The sequence below is a fragment of the Erpetoichthys calabaricus genome, chromosome 2 (genome assembly GCF_900747795.2).
Source record: "Erpetoichthys calabaricus chromosome 2, fErpCal1.3, whole genome shotgun sequence".
Classification (NCBI taxonomy): domain Eukaryota; kingdom Metazoa; phylum Chordata; class Cladistia; order Polypteriformes; family Polypteridae; genus Erpetoichthys; species Erpetoichthys calabaricus.
The window spans coordinates 128,650,539-128,674,224 of NC_041395.2; the positions used below are offsets into that span (position 1 = coordinate 128,650,539).

Below are 23,686 nucleotides of genomic sequence, written 5' to 3' on the forward strand. Positions count from 1 at the left end.
TTACTCTATAAGTATTAATAAATATTAAATTGGAATCTTCAAAACAAGGTACTTAAAAAATAATCATGAAGCTTAAGGAGGAAAAAAGTCTTTTTACCAGAACTTTGGAGTTGCCAACTTTTTCTTTGATCTCATGAATACAAGCTTGTTCTCTGTTCTGGACTGTAAAATTACCACTGCAGCCAGCTATATCAAATAAAAAGTTTCTCAACATATCCTTTCCACTCTCTGTAAGATCAACTTCAGGATGAAACTGGACCCCATAAAGCTTTTTTTGTTCATTGGCAATACCTGCAAGTTAAAGAGGGGAAACAAAAAACCTCTATCAATATATTGTACAGGATAAAAATTCAAAATCCTTTACATAATCTATAGATTTACTTTTATTATAGTCATCATTACCTTCAGAATTGTGAATTAATATGTGCTGACACAGTGGAAACTGTAAATATCTTTAATATCTAAAAATATAATTTAAAAATATGTATTGATCCATACAATTTTTAACCTGCTTATCCAGTTGAGGATCATAATGAGCTTACTGTACTGTATATCAGCAAAATATACAAGATTAGTATGACAAGAGATTTCTTACTATGCAATACAATCTCGTCTGGTAATGCACAAAATGCTGCTAAAGTATAAATTGGATTAGAGGTAATAGTGGTTCCAATCCTATTGGACAAGTAGGCAAAGATTTAATACAATTATGATTAAGTTTGGGACATTCCCACAACATGTGACAGAGCAAGCCATTTGTTTGATGACACACAATTAGGGACTTGACACAACTACTTTTGGTAGCTAGAATTGGGGGGGAAGAGCAAGTGGTTTACAAGGATTTAAAAAGACCAATAAGGAATACCTTTTCCTAAGTAATTTTCACACTTCCTTAGAAAATTCTTAATAAAAAAGGTCTCTTTGAAAAGTGCTGCCTCACATTGCTCAGGGGTGAACTTTCTAAAAGAAAGTGGTCGAGTGTGGAAACAAGGCATAGATCATTATTACAAGACGGAAAAATGTTCTACTAGTGATACTGAAGGACCATAAGAGAAGCCAGGCAGGCAACTTAACAAACTATCTGACGTGCACATAATAATAATAGACTAAATGGTTTGTTGGAAGATCAAATATAAGACATAAATATTCAAAGGATGTAAAAGTACAGTTAATATATACATCTCCAGGCCCAATGCTGGGATCATTATCTTGTTGTAGAATGAAGCACTATCCAGTGAGTTTGGAGGCATTTACAGGAACTTGAGCAGATTAAGAGGTTTCTATATTCATCAAAATTCATTGTGCAACTGCCATTAGCAGTTACATTATCAATGAAGTAAGTGTACCAGTACCTGTAGCAGTCATACATTCCCAAGCCACAGCACCCCAACCACCATGTTTAACAGATGAGGTGGTATGCTTTGGATCTTGAACAGTGCCTTTTTGTCTCCACACTTTGCTATTGCCATCACTCTGATACAGGTTTCTTTTTGTTTTATCTGTCCACATGTCCTTTTTCCAAAATTCTGCAGGTTCTTTTAAGTATTTTTTCACAAACTGTAATCTCGCTATCCTGTTTTTTGGTTTAACTAGTGGTTTGCATCATGCAGTGTGGCCTCTGTATTTATGTTCATTAACTCTTCTGCCGATAGGAACCTCCACATCTGCCTCTTAAAGACTGTTCTGATCTGCCTATCTGTGTTTGAGGTTTTACCTTTACCATAGCGAGGATTCTTCTATTATCAACAGTCGTCCTTGGTCTACCAGTCCCTTTCTGATTATTGTGCTGAATAGCATTTTTCTTAATGATATTCCAGATAGCTGATTTAGGTAATCCTAAGGTTTTACCAATGCCTAGAGTGATTGTATTCTTGTTTTTCCGCATCATAACTACTTCTTTGACTTTCATTGGCATAGCTCGTGTCCTCATGTTAAACAATGGCAACTACAGACTCCGAAGGATAGCACAGCAAGCCTAGGTATCTTATGCCTGAACTAATGAACCAGAGAAACACACCTTAGTATACACAAACACCTATGATGTCAATTGTCTTAAACATTATGGTGCCCTGAAAAGGGGGGCTATTGTTGTCTTTTCTACATGGTGCGACTTAAATATTATTATTATTATATTAAATGTATGTAAATAAATTGCAGTCTGCAATGTACACTTTAAAATTACAACTCGAACAATTCAGACATAATTAAACTGTGGAGTGGAGGGGTAAATAAGGAAAAATGTATCTTTGTCCCAAACATTATGGAGGGCACTGGATATGAACCTTAATAAAACTGACCAGAAACCCAACCAAATTTGATAAATTTGTGTTTTATAAATATGTTTAGTCCATCATATGCAGTACAGTAAATAAAATCCATATCCTTTTCTCATTGCCAAATACAAATCCCTGAGGATTCACAGTATTAACATTAGCTGCTATGCCACAATCACACTGAATTATCTGCAATAAATACCTATAATAAAACTAGTCTGATACTTTATATGTTTCTGTTATTGGATTACACAAATCACACTCCTTTCCGCTTGGCTGTGTGACTCTTCTCTTCAAAGAACTATCTCCCTGTGACCCTAAACTGAGCGGATTAAGTCAATCCCTCAGCACATGCAGGATAAAACATATAACTTTTAAATTGTATTCAGTTCTTTTCACTTGATTGCATATCGTGCAAGCGGTCCACTTCATTCTCACCAGAGGACTTAAGCACACACGTGTGCACAATGTTACACCAACAGCAGCAGCAGCCAATGTCTCTTAAAAAGGCAATATTTCCAATGAAGTAGCATGGTATTTTTTTTTTTTTGGTAAGCTTCGACATTAATACACCCCTTTTTTTTCCTTTTTAAATAACATCGGTATTCTTAGTTCAATAAAATAGAAAATACATTTTTAAAGTAACAAGTAACCTAATGCAATACAGGTTTTCCAGAAGCAGTTTTGTTTTAAATTTTCACATTTACCCTTTTTCATTCAAATTAAATCGTTCAAACAGTAGCTTACACACATCATTAACATGTTTTCCATAATGATTGATAATATAAAATAGCACATGCAAGTAGTAAACATACCTGCTATAATGTTTCCAGACTGAGCTACTACTTTAAAGCCATCAGCAACTTTATCAACACTATCACCATGTGTGAGCAGCACCATCTCCTCCTTCTTAAGGCCCCTTTAACCAAAAACAAATAAATAAAAAAACAAGTAGTTAAAAAACAAACATTTTAATGCATGATGTCTGGAATAATGTCTAATAATTTAGAATTAGTTTCCATTTCTAAATTTATTTTAAAAAATTAAAGAAACCATCAGTTTCTTTGGTCATGTATTTTAATATTTAAAAAGCATGTGTTTATTAAGTACAAATTCAAAATGTTCTTTTTATTTTATTTCATGACAGTACCCTATAAAGAAGCATTAGTAAGTCCCTTTTTGTAGAGGTGAGAGAATGTACATGTCGCATATTTCAGCATATGGTAAAATACATTTGTATTTTAATAGCATCTTAATAACTGAAATGGCAGAACAATATTTAATATTTTTGTAGACACAGAATGACTGTTATATACTGAATAGATGTTCATCAAATCTTTGTTTGCTTTATTTCATATTCTTATTTTTTGATCATCCTCATCATTTTCTTTCCATTTATTTATTTTATTATTTTTTGTTTTATCCAGTATGTTTGTATTATAATACACTACTGTTGGTATTACAATACACTACTGCTACTTCAACTTGTAGACAGAATTCGCAATTGTTACAGTCAGTATAGTGTATCTGTATGTGTATTTTTATGTCAAAAATTTACTACGTTTGCAATTTAGAAGTTTCAGGGATAAACATAGCTTTCAGCATTTTTTCTTTGTCAGTAATGCTATTTGTATTTGTGTGTGACAGTTTGGAAATTGGAGCTTTCACTTAGTGATGAAGAAGTGGTTTATCAACAGAGACCAGATTCCTACATCAGCATATGATGTGAGAAATAATATCAGTGTGAACAGACAGCAAAGCAACACCCTTTAAAGCAAAGATGGTTACATGAACAAAAGTGAAAATGCATACTTGGACAAACAGGCAGAAGAGGAGCCAAAAGCAGGTGAAACAAATACTTTTCACTATTAAATAATGACTTGCCAAAAAATAGTCCAAATACATGAATGAGGTCAAAACACGTTAATCATTAATTTGCTTGGTAAACTTCTTAGATCAGCAGATGCTAATCTATGTTATTAACCACTATGAATTGTTAAAATGTCAATATTATAAGCTGTAGCTCTTGGGCACTGCTTTTAAAATAAATTACTCTAATATAAATTCATTTTCCAAAACTCTAGTAATGAATGAAAGTCAGCATACTCAGATTGCTAATTTAACTTATATATCATTTATCTCTTTTGAAGATACTGAAATTTGCTCTGTATTTACCACTGGTCTGCTGTGTGACTTGTCTTGGTTGTAAAGAAAAAAATTAAAATACATCAAGGGCTAATGAAAAAAATAAAATAAAAAGTTAATTATATACAAAAAAATAAAGTATACTGTAATCAGAAGCACCACCACTGCCAATTATACAATATTTTTTCATCCATCACTTTAATAAAAAGGAACAAATTGTCTACTATTAAATGGTTTAAAAGGGAAAAGTATGTAAGCAGCAGAAAATCTTATGACAACCTATGTAAAATTATATGCAGACTAATAAATTATACACAGGCTAAAGTATTCTCTTTCTTTGTAATATTTCAGACATAAGTATTCTTCATGAAGATGGATCTACATCTTAAAGGAACATAAAAGAAAAAAAAAATTAGAAACCGGGACCAGCACCTTTGAGGAATGGGCCCCAAAAATAGTCTTGAAACCTTATTGTGATAATAGTTATACTTCATAAAATTAAAGACAGCAAAAGGAAGATGTTTGAACTAACAAAAATAAAAACAGGAAAAAAAAAATTAGGAAAACAGATCAAACTAATTCACTAGTCTGACAGCCTAAAAATCATTTGGCAATATGGATGGGTGGATCAGACTTCTATTAGTAGTTCTCCAAGATAAAATGTATGAATGTCAAAATAATAATAATAATAAACTGTATTATTGTTGGGGGTTTTTTTTGTTACTTATCCCATTGTTTCTTGTACAAAACAGAAAAAGAATATCTCACATTACTCATGTCACATAATCCACAACACTTGCTTTTTTGCTAAAAGTTTGCTAAATATATATTTGAAGAATTATTGGTGCAAATGTAAAATGAGGCTTTTAGCCTTTAGGTTTCCCATTTATGATATTTGCTAATAATTACAAAGATATATATTTAATAACATTTTAGCAAAAAAAGCAAGCGTCTTGCACATTTCGAGCATACAACTAGATAACTGACATGTAAATTATGTAACTCAAGTGTTGCGAGATTCTCTTTAACCATTTGTCCATGGATGTTTTTCCCCATATTGTTTGCAATTTTACAATATTAACCACAACTGGCTTCTATCACATGAAACTTCTCTCTCTCTCTCCACTCTGCATGAAAAGACGAGATAAAAAAGAAAAAAATCCTCAGTCATCACTACAAACTACCAAGGGCAACTTTTCTTTTGGAATATTTCCTTTAACATTAATTAGACAGGATACCAAAACAAAGCACCGTAACTGTGGAAACAGATATATGATCAAGTATATGAACACAATCAATACCTAAAAAGCGAACAGGTATTGTCAACATTAATGCTGAATACACCATCTTCTCGTACGCACTTCCTGTGAACAGTGCCTCCAAATACTTTATTCATCATCTGTTGGATTTAAAAAAAAAAAAAAAGATATTAAAAGTCAAATAAAAGGTTAAGGCCAATTTGAATCATTGTTCAATTTTTTTTTTTGTTCACACTAAAGAGCAAATGTCTTATAATTTCCCATTTTTGCCAGATACAGGAACAATTGTCTTCATAAATATTTTGAAATGCATTCTTTAAACAATTAAATACTGAATCTAGCTCATTTTGCTGGCACAGATTAGACTAGTCATTAACCAACACCCGTCTTTAATTCTTAAAGGCAATATCTTCAAAATGCGAAATGTATTGCTCATCTTCAAGAAAAAGGTGGAAGTTTAACACTGATATACTATAAATTATACCTTGAAGTAAAATCAATATTTATTGCTACACAGCCAAAGTTTACTCCTGGCTAAACACATATAAAATATCTAAAACAAACCTGCATGCCATAACAAATGCCTAAAACTGGCTTGCCAATGGTGAAAATGGCAGGATCAAACCAAGGGGCATCTTCAGCATAAACAGAGTTTGGTCCACCAGATATAATGATAGCACTGTAAAAAGACAGTATGTAGGGAACATGAGAAGGGGGGTAGAGTTAGTCTGTGTTAAACTCAGCAGGCCAATACAAATACAGATAATTAAATAGTCTATTAATTACTATAAAAACACAAGTGAAAAAGATATTGTGAACAGAATTTATCATGTGCTATCTGCAGATTAATTATAAAAATCTGCTTCATTCATCAATTGACATCATAAATGCAAATACACAAGAAACTATGCTGTAGAAGGCCACCTTAAAATGATTTAAATAATTTCTATATATATATATAATAAATAAATTTAAAAAAAAAAACACACATACTAGGAGTGATCCAATATCAATCACCAATTTAATGTTACTGAAATGGCTGATTCCAGTAACGATATCTATCTTTTTTAATCACCTTACGAAAACTTTTCACTAAGCTCCCGCATTAGCAAATGCACTGAAGCCTTATGTTCTATATTAAAGTGCTAACTTTGGCACTTTTATAAAGACCACAGGTGTTTCCTGCTCATTTTTATTGACAAAATTAAATTAGACTTACTATTCAGTTACCACAAAAATACAGTTACACTAAAATACATACTTAATATATGTACAGAAAATATTTATTGATAATGCATAGGACATAAAATGCTTTCATAATTACAAGTTGTCATATTGTTTAAGCTTAATTTAAAAAGTAGTTGGCAACATTTTTCTAACACAAAAATATACATAATTAATAAATAGACGAAAGACAAAGATATATATATATATATATATATATATATATATATATATATATATATATATATATATATATATATATAATTAGCAAAAAGAGTCCTTAAAATAATCGAATTGTTGTTGGTGGCTCTACATTTTATATGGGTTCCAGGCCAAAAGACCGCCTAGCCCCAAATGGACTTTTTTTTTTTTTTTAGCATTTAATTGATTTTATTAAAGTCAAATAACATTCCATACAAGCAAGTCAGCCAACTGGACTTTCCATCTAACAAATGTTTTCAAGTAGTTTTTTTTTTTTGGCATCATCTTAAGATGATTAGACACAGTTGGTCTTTTGACAAATTGCTCTACAGCTTTTATGCTGCTAAACTATACTTAATTATGCAGTAATTGTCTGTTATATACCTAATGAGGCTGTGCGACAATAAACAGTATCAGAATTAAAAAAAAAAAAAAAAAAAAAAAAAAAACATGCACACTATCTGAACTACCATGATACTTCACATTAAGGAGTCCTACAACTAAATTACAATGAAGCTTTGAAAAGCAGATGCTGAATTGGTAGATTTTCACTAATTCACATCGGCAGTTGATCAACTGAAGCATCACTATAGTATACCAAATTTTTCTGCTCCAACTATGAGGTACAACAATTGACAAAATACATAGTAAAGTATGGACTACCTTAGATTTCTAGACCGATTTAACACAGTTAATCAACAAAAAAATAATCCAGTTGTAAACAAAATGAGAAAAATGCTAGAGACTTTCTACAAGAAAATTGTGTATATTTTCTCTGTTAGCAACAATACTTTATTCACAACAAACATATTTATTAATTTAACCCAGGAAGAGCACACATTTTAATACTTTTTTAAAAATATTTTAATACAATAATATAAAAATTGAAACAATTCCAAATATGCACAAAAATGTAATTGTTAAGAAAACTGAAGACTAAAGTCATGAATATTAGGCATACGTAACCTAAGCGCTCCTTCCAGTTGCCATCCAGCGTTCCAAGGAGAACCTAGGGCTAGTCAATTCAGATAAGATGTGTTTCATAAATTAATATGAAAATTCTCTACATTATTATTTATTTGTTTATTTATTTATTTATTTTAAATCGGTAAACACTAGACACGTAAGGAAGGACTCTCTTTTTATGGTTTCGGTATGGTGTGATATTGAACCATATGTATTAAGTCATAAAAATATTTGACTTGAGCTTGTTGTCAAGAGACTAAGGGATATAGTGCACATTGAAGAGCTAGTGTGAAGTGAGCTATATAAAGACAATACAGCACAAACAACATTTACTTATTTACCCAACTTACCGAAAACCCTGCTCCCGAATTGTAAATGCAGGGGTCTCCAGAGGCAATACCTCTGACTGTACAAAAAGTTCTCTTACACGTCGATCAATGACTTTCCCATATTGTGCTCCTGCATCAAGAATAACAACAGCACCCTCCTGACATAGCCCATCCTTGGATCCTCCTTTGATCTCCAGCTTAAGAAATAAATAAATAAATAAATAAATCCTTCTAGAATATAATATTCAATCCATTTTCTTAACATGTTTATCCCAACACTTGATCAACATTTATCCAGGGTAGGTTTCACCTATACCAGCAACCAAACTGTCATAATGTTACTCTGGGATTGGATGAATATTATTAGACGAACAACAATTACAAGCATAAAGCATGTCTAAACATGTTAAGTAAAATTAATTTAACATAATTGTAAAAGTTAATAAAATATTACAAACAAGAACAGCAAATAATAAATGGTTTACAAATCTGACATGTTTTTTTCCCAAAATAGCTCTAATGAGAAGTGCGTGTTTAAAAAGAAAAGGTTGCAGCTTCTCAATGGAGAGAAAATGTCTTATTCATTATAGATAAAATAGCTTCTACTGTCACCAATATAAAAGAAGAAGTGGTTTTGAACTGTTAATTCAGACGTAAGAACCTGGCAATCTCAGAAATACCTCAATGTTCCACAGTAGCTTTCAGGGATCTTTGTGATGTATTAGAAAGACTAAAAGTAGTTCGGAATATTCATAATGTTATTACAAATATGAACTATTTAGATAGGACGTTCATCTGAAATGCAGTTGCTTCAGATCCCTAAACAAACAGGTAAAAATGTACACAATTCACTTCAGTTCTGTTTCAGGAAAACAATATTTGAAATAATCTATGCTTGGTTCACCCCTCCTTTAACCGCCACCCTATCGTGGTGGAGGGGTTCTTGCGTGTGTCCCAATGATCTAGGAGCTCTGTTCGTCTGGGGCTTTATGCCCCTGGTAGGGCCCACCCAAGGCAAACTGGTCCCTAGGTGAGGGATGAGACAAAAAGCGGTTAAACAAACCTCCTATGAAGAAAAACAATTTTGGACGGCGTTTTCCCTTGCCCGGAACGCGGGTCACCGGGGCCCCACTCTGGAGCCAGGCCTGGAGGTGGGGCTCGATGGCGAGCGCCTGGTGGCCCGGGCCTGCACCCATGGGGCCTCGGCCGGGCACAGCCCGAAGAGGCAACGTGGGTCCCACTTCCCATGGCTCACCACCTATGGGAGGGGGCCAAGGAGGTCGGGTGCAGTGTGAGTTGGGTGGTGGCCGAGGCGGGGACCTTGGCGGTCAGATCCTCGGCTACAGAAGCTGGCTCTTGGGAAGTGGAATGTCACCTCTCTGAAGGGGAAGGAGCCTGAGCTAGTGCGCGAAGTTGAGAGGTTCCCGGCTAGATATAGTCGGACTCACCTCGATTCACAGCTTAGACTCTGGAACCAATCTCCTTGAGAGGGGCTAGACTCTGTACCACTCTGGAGTTGCCCCCGGTGAGAGGCGCCGAGCAGGTGTGGGTTATACTTATTGCCCCCCAACTTGGAGGCCTATACATTGGGGTTTACCCCAGTAGACGAGAGGGTAGCCTCCCTTCGCCTTCGGGTGGGGGGACGGGTCCTAACTGTTGTTTGTGCGTATGCACCGAACAGCAGTTCGGAGTACCCACCCTTTTTGGAGTCCCTGGAGGGGGTGCTAGAGGGGCATACCTTCTGGGGACTCCCTCGTTCTGCTGGGGAGACTTCAATGCTCATGTGGGCAATGACAGTGAGACCTGGAAGGGCGTGATTGGGAGGAATGGCCCCCCCGATCTGAAACCCGAGCGGTGTTTTGTTATTGGACTTCTGTGCTCGTCACGGATTGTCCATAGACGAACACCATGTTCAAGCATAGGGGTGTTCTATGTGCACTTGGCACCAGGACACCCTAGGCCTCAGTTCGATGATCGACTTTGTGGTCGTGTCGTCGGGACTTGCGGCCACATGTCTTGGACACTCGGGTGAAGAGAGGGGCGGAGCCGTCAAACTGATCACCACCTGGTGGTGAGTTGGCTTCGATGGGGGGAGAGGATGCCAGTCAGGCGTGGTAGGCCCAAACGTGTTGTGAGGGTCTGTTGGGAACGTCTGGCAGAGCCCCGTCAGAAGTAGCTTCAACTCCCACCTCCAGCAGAACTTTCGACCACATCCCGAGGGACGTGGGGGACATTGAGTCCGAATGGGCCATGTTCCGTGCCTCTATTGTTGAGGCAACTGACCGGAGCTGTGGCCGGTGCCTGTCGTGGCGGCAAACCCCGAACCCGTTGGTGGACCACCGGCGGTGAAGGATGCCGTCAAGCTGAAGAGTCCTACAGGACCCTTTTGTCCTGTGGGACCCTGGAGGCAGCTGATAGGTACCGGCAGGCCAAGCGGAATGCGGCTTTGGTGGTTGCTGAGGCAAAAACTCGGGCGTGGGAGGAGTTTGCGGGAGGCCATGGAGAATGACTTTCGGACGGCTTCGAGGAGATTCTGGTCCACCATCCGGCGTCTCAGGAAGGGGGAGCAGTGCAGTGTCAACACTGTATATGGTGGGGATGGGCGCTGCTGACCTCGACTCGGGACGTTGTGGGTCGGTGGGGGGAAGTACTTCGAAGACCGCCTCAATCCCATTAACATGCCTTCCAATGAGGAAGCAGAGCCTGGGGACTCAGACGTAGGCTCCCCCATCTCTGGGACTGAGGTCACCGAGGTGGTCAAAAAACTCCTTGGTGGCAGGGCCCCGGGGGTGGAATGAGATACGCCCGGAGTTCCTCAAGGCTCTGGATGTTGTAGGACTGTCTTGGCTGACACACCTCTGCAACATCGCATGGACATCAGGACAGTGCCTCTGGATTGGCAGACCGGGGTGGTGGTCCCCCTCTTTAAGAAGGGGGATCGGAGGGGTGTGTTCCAACTACAGAGGGATCACACTCCTCAGCCTCCCTGGAAAAGTCTATTCAGGGGTCCTGGAGAGGAGGGTCCGTCGGATAGTCGAGCCTCGATTCAGGAGGAACAGTGTGGTTTTCGTCCTGGTCGCGGAACAGTGGACCAGCTCTATACCCTTAGCAGGGTCCTGGAGGGTGCATGGGAGTTTGCCCAACCAGTCTACATGTGTTTTTGTGGACTTGGAAAAAGGCATTCGACCGTGTCCCTCGGGGAATCCTGTGGGGGGTACTGCGAGGAGTATGGGGTACCGGCCCCCCTGATAAGGGCTGTTCAGTCCCTGTACGATCGGTTGCCAGAGCTTGGTCCGCATTGCCGGCAGTAAGTCGAACCCGTTTCCAGTGAGAGTTGGACTCCGCCAGGGCTGCCCTTTGTCAACCGATTCTGTTCATAACTTTTATGGACAGAATTTCTAGGCGCAGCCAGGGCGTTGAGGGGGTCCGGTTTGGTGGGCTCAGGATTGAGTCACTGCTTTTTGCAGATGATGTTGTCCTGTTTGCTTCATCAGGCCGTGATCTTCAGCTCTCTCTGGATCGGTTAGCAGCCGAGTGTGAAGCGGCTGGGATGAGAATCAGCACCTCCAAATCCAAGACCATGGTCCTCAGCCGGAAAAGGGTGGAGTGCCCTCTCAGGGTTGGTAGCGAGATCCTGCCCCAAGTGGAGGAGTTCAAGTATCTCTGGGTCTTGTTCACGAGTGAGGGAAGAATGGAGCGTGAGATCGACAGGCGGATCGGTGTGGCATCCACAGTAATGCGGGCGCTGCATCGGTCTGTCGTGGTGAAAAAGGAGCTGAGCCGCAAGGCGAAGCTCTCAATTTACCAGTCGATCTATGTTCCTACCCTCACCTATGGTCATGAGCTATGGGTAGTGACCGAAAGAACGAGATCGCGAATACAAGCGGCTGAAATGAGTTTCCTCCGCAGGGTGTCTGGGCTCTCCCTTAAAGATAGGGTGAGAAGCTCAGTCATCCGGGAGGGGCTCAGAGTAGAGCCGCTGCTCCTCCGCATCGGGAGGAGTCAGATGAGGTGGCTCGGGCATCTGATCAGGATGCCTCCTGGACGCCTCCATGGTGAGGTGTTCTGGGCACGTCTAACCGGGAGGAGGCCCCGGGGAAGACCCAGGACATGCTGGAGGGACTATGTCTCTCGACTGGCCTGGGAACGCCTTGGGATTCTCCCGGAAGAGCTAGAAGAAGTGGCTGGGGAGAGGGAAGTCTGGGCATCTCTGCTCAAGCTGCTGCCCCCGCGACCCGACCTCGGATAAGCGGGAGACAATGGATGGATGGATATGCTTGGGTCAAACATAAGGTTTAAGCCAACATTCAAATTCATTAAAAAATATAAAAATCAACACAGACTTCTTTCTCAAGTCAATTTATGGTAGGGGGGACTTTTATTTGGAATGCATGATGGCTGATGGAAATTGCACTTGTTTGCACTTCTGTACCTGCTTCAGCAGATATACCCTGAGTCTAACTAAAACCCATGTCATCCAGTTCTTTGTTGTAGGGAAGCAGTCTATCAAACAGCACACTGACATACACACCCATAGTTACACTCAGACAGTGGTGAACTGCAAATGAACATTTGGCACAAACTTGCACATCTTGAGAATATGAAATGGAAATTGGAGGAGTATGAGAAACTCCCAGCAGTCATGTGTAGTTTTCATTCTTTACTTAAGTACAGTAATCATGCACTGGAGCTGAACTTGGTACACATGATCCATGAGGTAGCAGCAGTTAACTGCTAGGATTAGCCACACTGCCATCTAGTTAATTTAATGAAAAATACTATGTCTAGATATCCAGTTTAAAATAATAATAAAAAATTTAAAAAAAAAAAGTTAAATTTGCTTTTAGTTTGTAGATGATACAAAATGCATGTTGTTTCTTAATTTTCCATGTTATTTCTCTTGCATATTTCAATTTCCATTATGTAGTGTAAGGTTTTAAGGAGCAAGGTTCATGAAAATACAGCATTTGAGATAACTGCAAAATAATGTGATGAATTTAAACAGGTCGTTAATCTTACCTTTATTCAAAATAAAATGTATCAACTTTTGATTTTTATGAATAATGCACAAGTTGATACAAGAGGCAGACAGCTACTTACATTTATAAAACAGGTTAATGCTAGCATGGTATCGGTTTTAAAAGGTGAAGCATGGTCTATTTCTAGTCTGGACAATTCTTGCCATCTCTTCTTTTTATATGTATTTCTATTTTGTAAGGCACTGAAGCGTGTAACGTTTTTTATTAAGATTTAGGTTTAACAAAAAAATGCAGCTCCCTGAATGAATAAGTTCATATTTCTTGCAGTTCCATTACATATGGTGGAGAGAAAATTATTCTGACTGTGTTTATGATGGGCAATACTTTCCTCCAAAGGAGGTTGAAAACAAATCCACAAAGCACAGCAGAGGTGTCTAGTCCTGGACAGTATGATCTTTTAGCAATCAAAAGTACAGGAATCTCTGGCCCAGTGGGAGGGGAATGAGGATCAAATGCCATCAATTTTGTCCATTTTGTACTTTTAAGGTGTTTTTTTTTCCCCAGATTTTCTATGACGACAACAAAGAGAGAGACACTAATTCCAAACTGTGCATAACCAGTTTAAAAATAAATGTTGTAAAAAACGCAGTAATCTTGCACTAGCCAAAAATAAACAAATATATATAAATAAATCATATGTTTTACAAATGTGGCCTTTCCACTGAAAAATCATAAGTTGTAAAACTCCCTTTACTGTATCAGTTAATCTTTTTTTTTTTGGTGACAGACAACTGCAACAGAATGAAAGGGTATGTGGACTGAAATTTCACAGATAAAATTTTAAAAAGTTGACAGTCAAACACTTTTTGTTTATTTGCCATATCACTTTTATTCTCTTGAATAAGAGATTTCCTTCTGTGCAGTATGTTGTGTAGGTATAAGGAACAGATCCATTGATTTTAATCAATTAATAGTCAGTGTTGCTTTTGCAGTGCCAATAACACATTTTGGTAACATTCCTATTTTATTTTTGTTACCTTCCTCCATGGATAACTGAAGCACACTAGTTTCTTGAAAGAAAATAATTAATATTTACACTAGGATTATACAAATATGACAACTGCTTATACAGTACATAAGACAATGGGTGTGAGACAGATCAATGCACAACACTGAAATTGCTGGCTGCTTTCTGTTTGTTTAGTAATTCCCTTAATTTTTTGTGGTCGTACAAGCTTGTTTGTTTAGTTTTTCACTTTTGGAATTTTAGAGGAATATCACAATCTGTTCACCCTTGCTCGAATCCACAGCCATGGGTGACAGAGCACAGGACTGTTAGGTTAGGACATATTCCTTTTATACTCAAATTAGTTAAAGGCTTGTTAAGGCTGTTAGTTTGTGTGACATAGTCAATCACTAGTTCATACAGTAACAATCAGGTCTTTAGCTTGTTTACTGGTTACTTTGAGTTCTGATTTATCTTGGGATAAGATAAATAGTGATAGTGATGAGTGAATCTGCTAAATTTGCTTTGCCTTGAGCTCAGCAAAATTAGGAACATGTTCAGGAACTTCACCGAACTCCAAAAATGCACTGAATGCAGTGGGGAATGAGAAACTGAATTAGTTTTGAGTGGATTATAATGATAACATGGTATTTTAACGGTCCACAAAGGCTAGGGAAGTATCTGTCAACTATGTTGGACCTGAGCTGTAAGGCAGCAGTGCTAACTACTGTGCCACCATGGCTTCCTTCAAAAAAACTGAATTAAATACGAAAACAGCAAAATTTCTCTCCAACAGGTTAAACTGGAGCAGGAATCATGAATTCACAGAGGCTTGGCCCCCTCACAGTTAAAGGCAAGTAACTCGCTACTCTTGGAAATTTTTTTTTTTTTTTTTCACCCTGAAAATTTTGCTCATGTATTTCCACTGCTACCAAATAAGCACAACACTAAAGCAAGTGCATTCTTCATTCCTTCCTGTCTGCATCAACTGCACAGCACTCTATCCATATTACTAACCGAGAATGCTAAACCGGATGATGGACGCAGGCACATCCGGCCATGGGCCGTAGCTGCAAAAAGACGTACTGCGCCGGCGCAACAAACAGTCCGCGAGAGTCGGCTGAGGACCCGAGAAAGGCGGACAAAAGAGGGCGACAGAGGCGGATGAGGGTCCGCGAGAGACGCAGGCGCAAAAAGAGTCCGACAGGAGCACAGAAAACAGGAGTGAGCACATACAGAAAGGAGTCACAAAAATGAGGCTCAACAAGCACCAAAATAAGGAAAAAAAACATTAAAGAGTACTCAAACGAGGGGAAAGCACGAAACACATTGCACACGAAACTAAACACACCACAAAAAAAAGAACAGACGAGCGCACAATAGCAAGGCACGACCATACCCCTGCCACCCTACAGGCACGGGACGGGACACACACCAAGAGGGGGATTCAACAAGCCCATGGAAGACCAAAAAAAAAGAACACAAAACCACCCCACAGACCCTACAAGCAAGGGACGGGACACACACAAAGAGGGGGAGAGAGGCGGATGAGGGGCCGCGAGAGACGCAGGCGCAAAAAGAGTCCGACAAGAGCACAGAAAACAGGAGTGAGCACTTACAGAAAGGAGTCACAAAAATGAGGCTCAACAAGCACCAAAATAAGGAAAAGGCACATAAAAGAGTACTCAAACGAGGGGAAAGCACGAAACACATTGCACACGAAACTAAACACACCAAAAAAAAAGAACAGACGAGCGCACAATAGCAAGGCACGACCATACCCCCCCCCCCCACCCTACAGGCACGGGACGGGACACACACCAAGAGGGGGATTCAACAAGCCCATGGAAGACCAAAAAAAAGAACACAAAACCACCCCACAGACCCTACAAGGAACGGAGACGTGAACAACGCGCAAATGAACTGACAGAAAAAAAAAAGCAAGACGCGAAAAGCGCAAAGCTCAAATGACCGACATACAAAAACGGACAAGGCTCGATACAAACAATGCACGGCGTAGACTGAAACGGACTTTGCGCAAAGCCGAGGCGAATAAAAAAAAAGAAAAAAATAGCGCGTCACAAATAATGGACATGCAACAAAAAGGCAAGCAACCGCAAAGAGCAAAACATGCCCGTCGCGGTCATCAACGCCACGCACCTGTTAAACGCTTACGACAATTGGCTGAAAACGCCTTCAATAAGGAATCCACTATTGAGGAAAATTCATTGGGATTAATGAATGTCATTTGCAATCATTGTCATTCACTTAACTTCACAGAAGAAACAACTGGCAATACAAATAATGAATTTACACGTTGTTGTCAAAAAGGTCAGATTACACTGCCTCCTTTACATTCATATCCTGAATATCTAAAGAAGCTTCTAACTAACGATGTGCCTGAAAGTAAAAACTTTATGAACTGTATTAGATCCTACAATAGTTCATTTGCTTTTGCATCTACCGGAGTAAATATCAGGCCACCAAAAGGCAATGGCCCATACTGCTTTCCCATATGTGGACAAATATTGCATCGCATTGGAACAGTGCACCCTGAAACAAATCAACAACGCAAATATGCACAAATCTACATCCTAGATCTGGATGAGGCGATCTATCAACGCATGAACCTTCCTGAAAACAAACAATGCACAGAGCTTATAATGAGAAACGTCACTCATGTCATAAACAATCACCCATTAGCTAAGTCTATAAAAATGCTACATGAAGTTGAAAAGGAGGCAAATACAAAAGCAAATGCAGAAGGTATAGCAGCAACTACAATTGCTTTGGTCTTGATAAAGGACAAAGAACAAGATCCAAGACGATACAATCTGCCCGTCGTTAATGAAGTGGCAATTGTCTTTCAAAGTAAAGATGGTGAGCCTCCATTTCACAGAGATATTGTTCTACATTTACGTCCTGATAAAAACAACACACCTACATTCAAACGCATAGACATTTGCTTTCCGCTTCTTGATACTTTAACATACCCCATATTATTTCCAACTGGACAGGAAGGATTGGCTCTTATGCTCCTTGGGTATACATTGGAAAACTTCCATTTACCAAATGTTCCAGATTCCTTACCGGATATAAATTACACACCTATTGATCTACAACAAGAAGAACGAATTGCACAAACTATGCTTTCCTCTTTAAATGAATTACAATCTGATGCTTTTCAACAAATTATTCATGCCACGGAGGACAACAGCCCTATACCCAAATGCTTCTTTCTTGACGGCCCTGGAGGAAGCGGAAAAACATACCTTTATGAAACACTTATACATTTCTTTGCTGCAAGACAACAGATGATTATGGCATCTGCTACAACCGGAGTGGCAGCAAATCTGTTAATAAATGGTCGTACATGTCACTCAATATTCAAAATACCGGTCCCAATCACAGAGACATCAGTATCCACTATGAACATTCACAGTAGCAATGCCCGAGACATCTGTCTTGCAAAACTGATAATTATTGATGAATGTACAATGGCATCCAGTCACTTACTCAACACCATTGATAAACTTCTACAAACGTTGATGAATAATAATATTCCCTTTGGAGGAAAAGTTCTTTTATTAGGAGGAGATTTTAGACAATGCTTAGCTATTGTTCCACATGCCATGCGCTCAGCTATTGTTCAGTCCACCTTAAAATACGCAGACAATTGGCATTGCTTTAAAACAATACAGTTGGTACAAAACATGCGATGTCCAGATCCAGAATATAACAGTTGGCTCATACAACTGGGAAATGGTACACTCACAAATACAGATGGACTTCACCCAGATATTATTTCCATTCCACAATCCTTTATCTCAGACGACTTAGTAAAAGAGATATTTGGAACAGCAATCACATTAGACCAAATACCCCTGTTAACACAACGCACTATATTATGTCCAAAAAATATTAATGTTAATCACATTAATAACCAAGTCATTTCATTACTTCCTGGAGAGACACAGATCTTTCTAAGCTCAGACAAAGTTGACTCTGATGACGACAATGAACATATAAATTTCCCCTTAGAATATTTGAACACTATTAACCCTGCCGGATTACCACAACACAACCTTACCCTTAAAAACGGAACAATAATCATACTATTAAGAAACCTTAACACAAAACAGGGTTTATGCAATGGCACACGGTTAGTCGTCAACACCATGACACGCAATGTTATTCAAGCAACAGTTCTTACAGGATCACATGCTAACAATACTGTTCTCATTCCTAGAATTGACCTTACAAGTTCTGAGCTAGAATTACCTTTTACATTGAAACGCCGACAGTTCCCCATTAAACCTGCATTTGCCATGACCATCAACAAATCACAAGGACAAACCATGGACAAGGTTGGCATCTACCTCTCTGAACCCGTTTTTGGACATGGACAACTTTATGTTGCCTTCTCACGTGTTCGCCGTTCATCTGACGTTAAAGTTAAAATTATAAATAATCCATGCCAAGGAAGACTCATTCAAGGACAAGACACCATCTTTACTACTAATGTTGTATACAAAGAAATATTCCAATAAAACATTAATATATGACAAACACTCTATTTGTTATTTCTATGGGCATCATCCAAAGCTGCACACTATTCTATATCTAATTCATACATCTGACTCTTTCTCATGTCCCAACGCCAGGGGTTGGCGAGCGAAGCGAGCAGGGGGCGGAGCCCCCTAGTATACTACTATTAAAGGGTTAGGCTCTTGTATTACACAAAGGTCACATACAAGTCCACCCAAAAAGACATTACCTTTAAGAGATGAATACAAAAAACATTTCCAGTATTCTTCTGCACAAGCATTTTAGGTTAAAATATACTTGCAAGTTTACCACTAATTTTTAACCCACTACTAAGAGCACTGATATATACCCATGGAGGTGGGGCTGTGCTATCCAGTATTTACTGCTAAATCTCGTGTCATGTCATGCTAGCCTTGCAAAGCATCATGGAGCGCTGGGGGAAATAAGTTTGTCTATGAGTACCGCATGACGGATTCTCAGTAAAATATTCAGTAAACCAGGTCACCAGCAAACTCACTACGAAAAAACCTTTGCTGAATTTCGACAATCAACAATACTTCAGACAAAGAAACAGTTTTACGATACAAAGATTTTTTTAAGAATGATGTATGGAGTTGTGTCTCAGGGCTAGTGCTGGGCGGTATGACCAAAATTCTATATCACAGTATTTTTAAAAAATATAATCGGTTTCACGGTATTGAACGGTATTTTTTTCCCATGCATGAGTAGATGTTAACCACATTTTCCACTGCAATTACTGGCTAAGAATAACCTATTCCACTATCATGAAAATTGTACATTATACAAAAAAACATTTTAATGTGCACACAAGTATTAATAAAGGTTTGCATGGTCCCATAAAGTGAGTTTTCAAGGGGGTGGCACTGATGAAGAGAAGGAATCACATTGCATGACAGATGCAGTCAAAATATTGAGCCTTTTTATTGAACAAAGTTTGCAAACAACTTAAACTAAAATTGACAACATATTTTCAACCATCCAAAGGTGCATGTCAAAAGTTGTATTGCACTGAACATGTCTTAGAAAAGGAATAGTAAATATTTTTTGTAAACCAACTATACTTTCTGTTAATGTTAATCTCTGTCCACTGACACGTTAAAGTGACTTTTTAAACAACTTTACCATCATTAAACTGCATAATATTTAAGCTAATAAATAATAATAAAATAAATAATACTGCAACTTCCAGTAATAATACTATTACTTCCAACACTTCAAAGCCCAGGTGCATTACACAGTATTCACCAAATTAAAATAAAATTAATATGGACCTTGCTTCAAGCTAAGCTATATACATAAATAATAAAGCTGCAACTTGCATTTATAATGCTATTTGTGGTATAGCCCTACGGAAGCATATTAGGGCCACAGTGAAGAAGAAAAAAATACGCACACAGTGAAGAAAAAAACCAAAAAACTACAGTGGTGTGAAAAACTATTTGCCCCCTTCCCGATTTCTTATGTTTGTCACACAAAATGTTTCTGATCATCAAACACATTTAACCATTAGTCAAATATAACACAAGTAAACACAAAATGCAGTTTGTAAATGGTGGTTTTTATTATTTAGGGAGAAAAAAAAATCCAAACCAACATGGCCCTGTGTGAAAAAGTAATTGCCCCCTGAACCTAATAACTGGTTGGGCCACCCTTAGCAGCAATAACTGCAATCAAGCGTTTGCGATAACTTGCAATGAGTCTTTTACAGCGCTCTGGAGGAATTTTGGCCCACTCATCTTTGCAAAATTGTTGTAATTCAGCTTTATTTGAGGGTTTTCTAGCATGAACCGCCTTTTTAAGGTCATGCCATAGCATCTCAATTGGATTCAGGTCAGGACTTTGACTAGGCCACTCCAAAGTCTTCATTTTGTTTTTCTTCAGCCATTCAGAGGTGGATTTGCTGGTGTGTTTTGGGTCATTGTCCTGTTGCAGCACCCAAGATCGCTTCAGCTTGAGTTGACGAACAGATGGCCGGACATTCTCCTTCAAGATTTTTTGGTAGACAGTAGAATTCATGGTTCCATCTATCACAGCAAGCCTTCCAGGTCCTGAAGCAGCAAAACAACACCAGACCATCACACTACCACCACCATATTTTACTGTTGGTATGATGTTCTTTTTCTGAAATGCTGTGTTCCTTTTACGCCAGATGTAACGGGACATTTGCCTTCCAAAAAGTTCAACTTTTGACTCATCAGTCCACAAGGTATTTTCCCAAAAGTCTTGGCAATCATTGAGATGTTTCTTAGCAAAATTGAGACGAGCCCTAATGTTCTTTTTGCTTAACAGTGGTTTGCGTCTTGGAAATCTGCCATGCAGGCCATTTTTGCCCAGTCTCTTTCTTATGGTGGAGTCGTGAACACTGACCTTAATTGAGGCAAGTGAGGCCTGCAGTTCTTTAGACGTTGTCCTGGGGTCTTTTGTGACCTCTCGGATGAGTCGTCTCTGCGCTCTTGGGGTAATTTTGGTCGGCCGGCCACTCCTGGAAAGGTTCACCACTGTTCCATGTTTTTGCCATTTGTGGATAATGGCTCTCACTGTGGTTCGCTGGAGTCCCAAAGCTTTAGAAATGGCTTTATAACCTTTACCAGACTGATAGATCTCAATTACTTCTGTTCTCATTTGTTCCTGAATTTCTTTGGATCTTGGCATGATGTCTAGCTTTTGAGGTGCTTTTGGTCTACTTCTCTGTGTCAGGCAGCTCCTATTTAAGTGATTTCTTGATTGAAACAGGTGTGGCAGTAATCAGGCCTGGAGGTGGCTACGGAAATTGAACTCAGGTGTGATACAACAAAGTTAGGTTATTTTTTAACAAGGGGGCAATTACTTTTTCACACAGGGCCGTGTAGGTTTGGATTTTTTTCTCCCTAAATAATAAACACCATCATTTAAAAACTGCATTTTGTGTTTACTTGTGTTATATTTGACTAATGGTTAAATGTGTTTGATGATCAGAAACATTTTGTGTGACAAACATGCAAAAGAATAAGAAATCAGGAAGGGGGCAAATAGTTTTTCACACCACTGTATATGTCAAGATTAAAGTCGACATTTCCACTTTATTCTCATAGTTTATTTTGTGATTAAAGTAGAATGTCGTAAACTAAACTTCATCCTAAAATCAATGTTTAATTTACTAGATTTTCTCAAATCCAGTCATAAGTTAATGTAGCACATTAAATGCTTTGTGTTGTGTTCCCCGACCCAGTTGTTAATCGCTACGCACTTCTTAAACTGATTTTCTCTGCATTAAGAGAAGGTGCCGGCAGCAATCACTGCACAGAATACATTCACTTCATGATACTCCTGCTCTCTGAAAATGTAGAATGCTAAGATAAATTTTCATGATTAAATGCATTAAAGCAGGTATTAAACACGCACAGTAGTGCTGCTCCCTCGCTGTAAGGGGTCCCCAGGTGTACGTTCAGAGTAGAGAACTTTATGACATGTGTGATGAAGCTCCAAAAAACTGGATGTATGAATGGGTATTGCACAGGTTTAACTTAAACATTGTGTAAATATTGGGTTTGTGATCTGGTGGTCGGAGACACGAACACAGAATTCAATGCATGTTCTTCTAAGCGGGCTTTCTTTATTGCATGCATGCTCTCTGACTCATAAGCGTCGAGATTAAAGTGGAAATGTCGAGAATAAAGTCAACATGTCGTCACACTATTACACAGTACCCAAGTACATTACACAGTATTGAAAAAAATAAAACAAGTACAACTTGGCTTGCAGTATTATCCAGTAGTATAGAAACAGTATTCACACATTTGAACATAATGGTCCACATCCGACCTTTTAAATCCAAAGTATCTTCAGACAACAGACGTGACTCCTTTTTCCAGCAAAAGTTCTTCTGTGTCATCATTTTCAACTTTGTCTGCTACAGCTTCAGTTTCAGAATGTTCTCTGTCCATTTTCACCGCGCAATACCTCCACTACCACATGTACTCCGTTGCACGCCTGTTTAGCGGTGTAGCAGTGAAAAAGAGCCCCCGCGCAACACCTCCACTAACGTATGTACTCTGTTGCATGTCTTTAGCGCTGTAGCAGTGAAAAAGAGACCCTGCACAACACCGGTGTAGCAGTGAAAAAGGTCCCCCTTAAACAGTTTCCCGCAGCGCCACGTTCTGAACATTGTTTAGGCAATTTAAACCGGTGTTGCAGTATAAGAAAAATCGATACCATAACAAAAATAAAAAATGGTTTTCGGTATGAACCGGTATACCGCCCAGCACTAGTCATGGCTCTGGGTTCAAGTGATAAACTATGCTTGCAGTGGCATGAAACTACTGCCTTTGCCTAGTAGACTTTTGTATGAGTCTGTGCTATGCCATGATTTCTTCGTAAGTAAACATTTGGAAGATTGGGACACTTTCTGGCACAAGAATGTCGGTACTGCACAAGCACTGGATCCTAGGACTACTTTCATGCATCTCTGTGTTGCCGATGACAGAGATAGTTTTAACGCCTTAGCATGATGTATAATCTATTGAAAGTAAAAGTACAACTGCACCCAGGGTACACCTTATTTCCGGTTTGGAATTTTAATGGACAGGATATCCAAACTTAAAAAAGTATCCAGTTAGGGCACATAATGAATGTATGTCTACTATGAAGATGCATTTGTGGTACCATTTAACTGATCTTTGGTTTGAAATGAAAACTGTGACAGAAGTCATAAGCAGTAATAAGAACAAGCACCTCTTGAGTTTTAGGCCCTTTCCAA

The 23,686-nt window shown here is 38.7% G+C and overlaps 1 protein-coding gene across 1 annotated transcript in view; it reads right to left on the reverse strand.

Moving 5' to 3' along the window:
* Nucleotides 1-23,686, reverse strand: part of gmps (guanine monophosphate synthase) — a 101,667-nt gene that overhangs the window by 55,058 nt on the left and 22,923 nt on the right. Inside the window, exons 2-6 of the mRNA XM_051922341.1 lie at nucleotides 8,419-8,594; nucleotides 6,242-6,356; nucleotides 5,720-5,817; nucleotides 3,089-3,192; nucleotides 98-291 (exon numbers count right to left, since the gene is read on the reverse strand). Of these exons, the coding sequence (XP_051778301.1) occupies nucleotides 98-291; nucleotides 3,089-3,192; nucleotides 5,720-5,817; nucleotides 6,242-6,356; nucleotides 8,419-8,594 (687 nt within the window). The remainder of the gene's footprint in view (nucleotides 1-97; nucleotides 292-3,088; nucleotides 3,193-5,719; nucleotides 5,818-6,241; nucleotides 6,357-8,418; nucleotides 8,595-23,686) is intronic.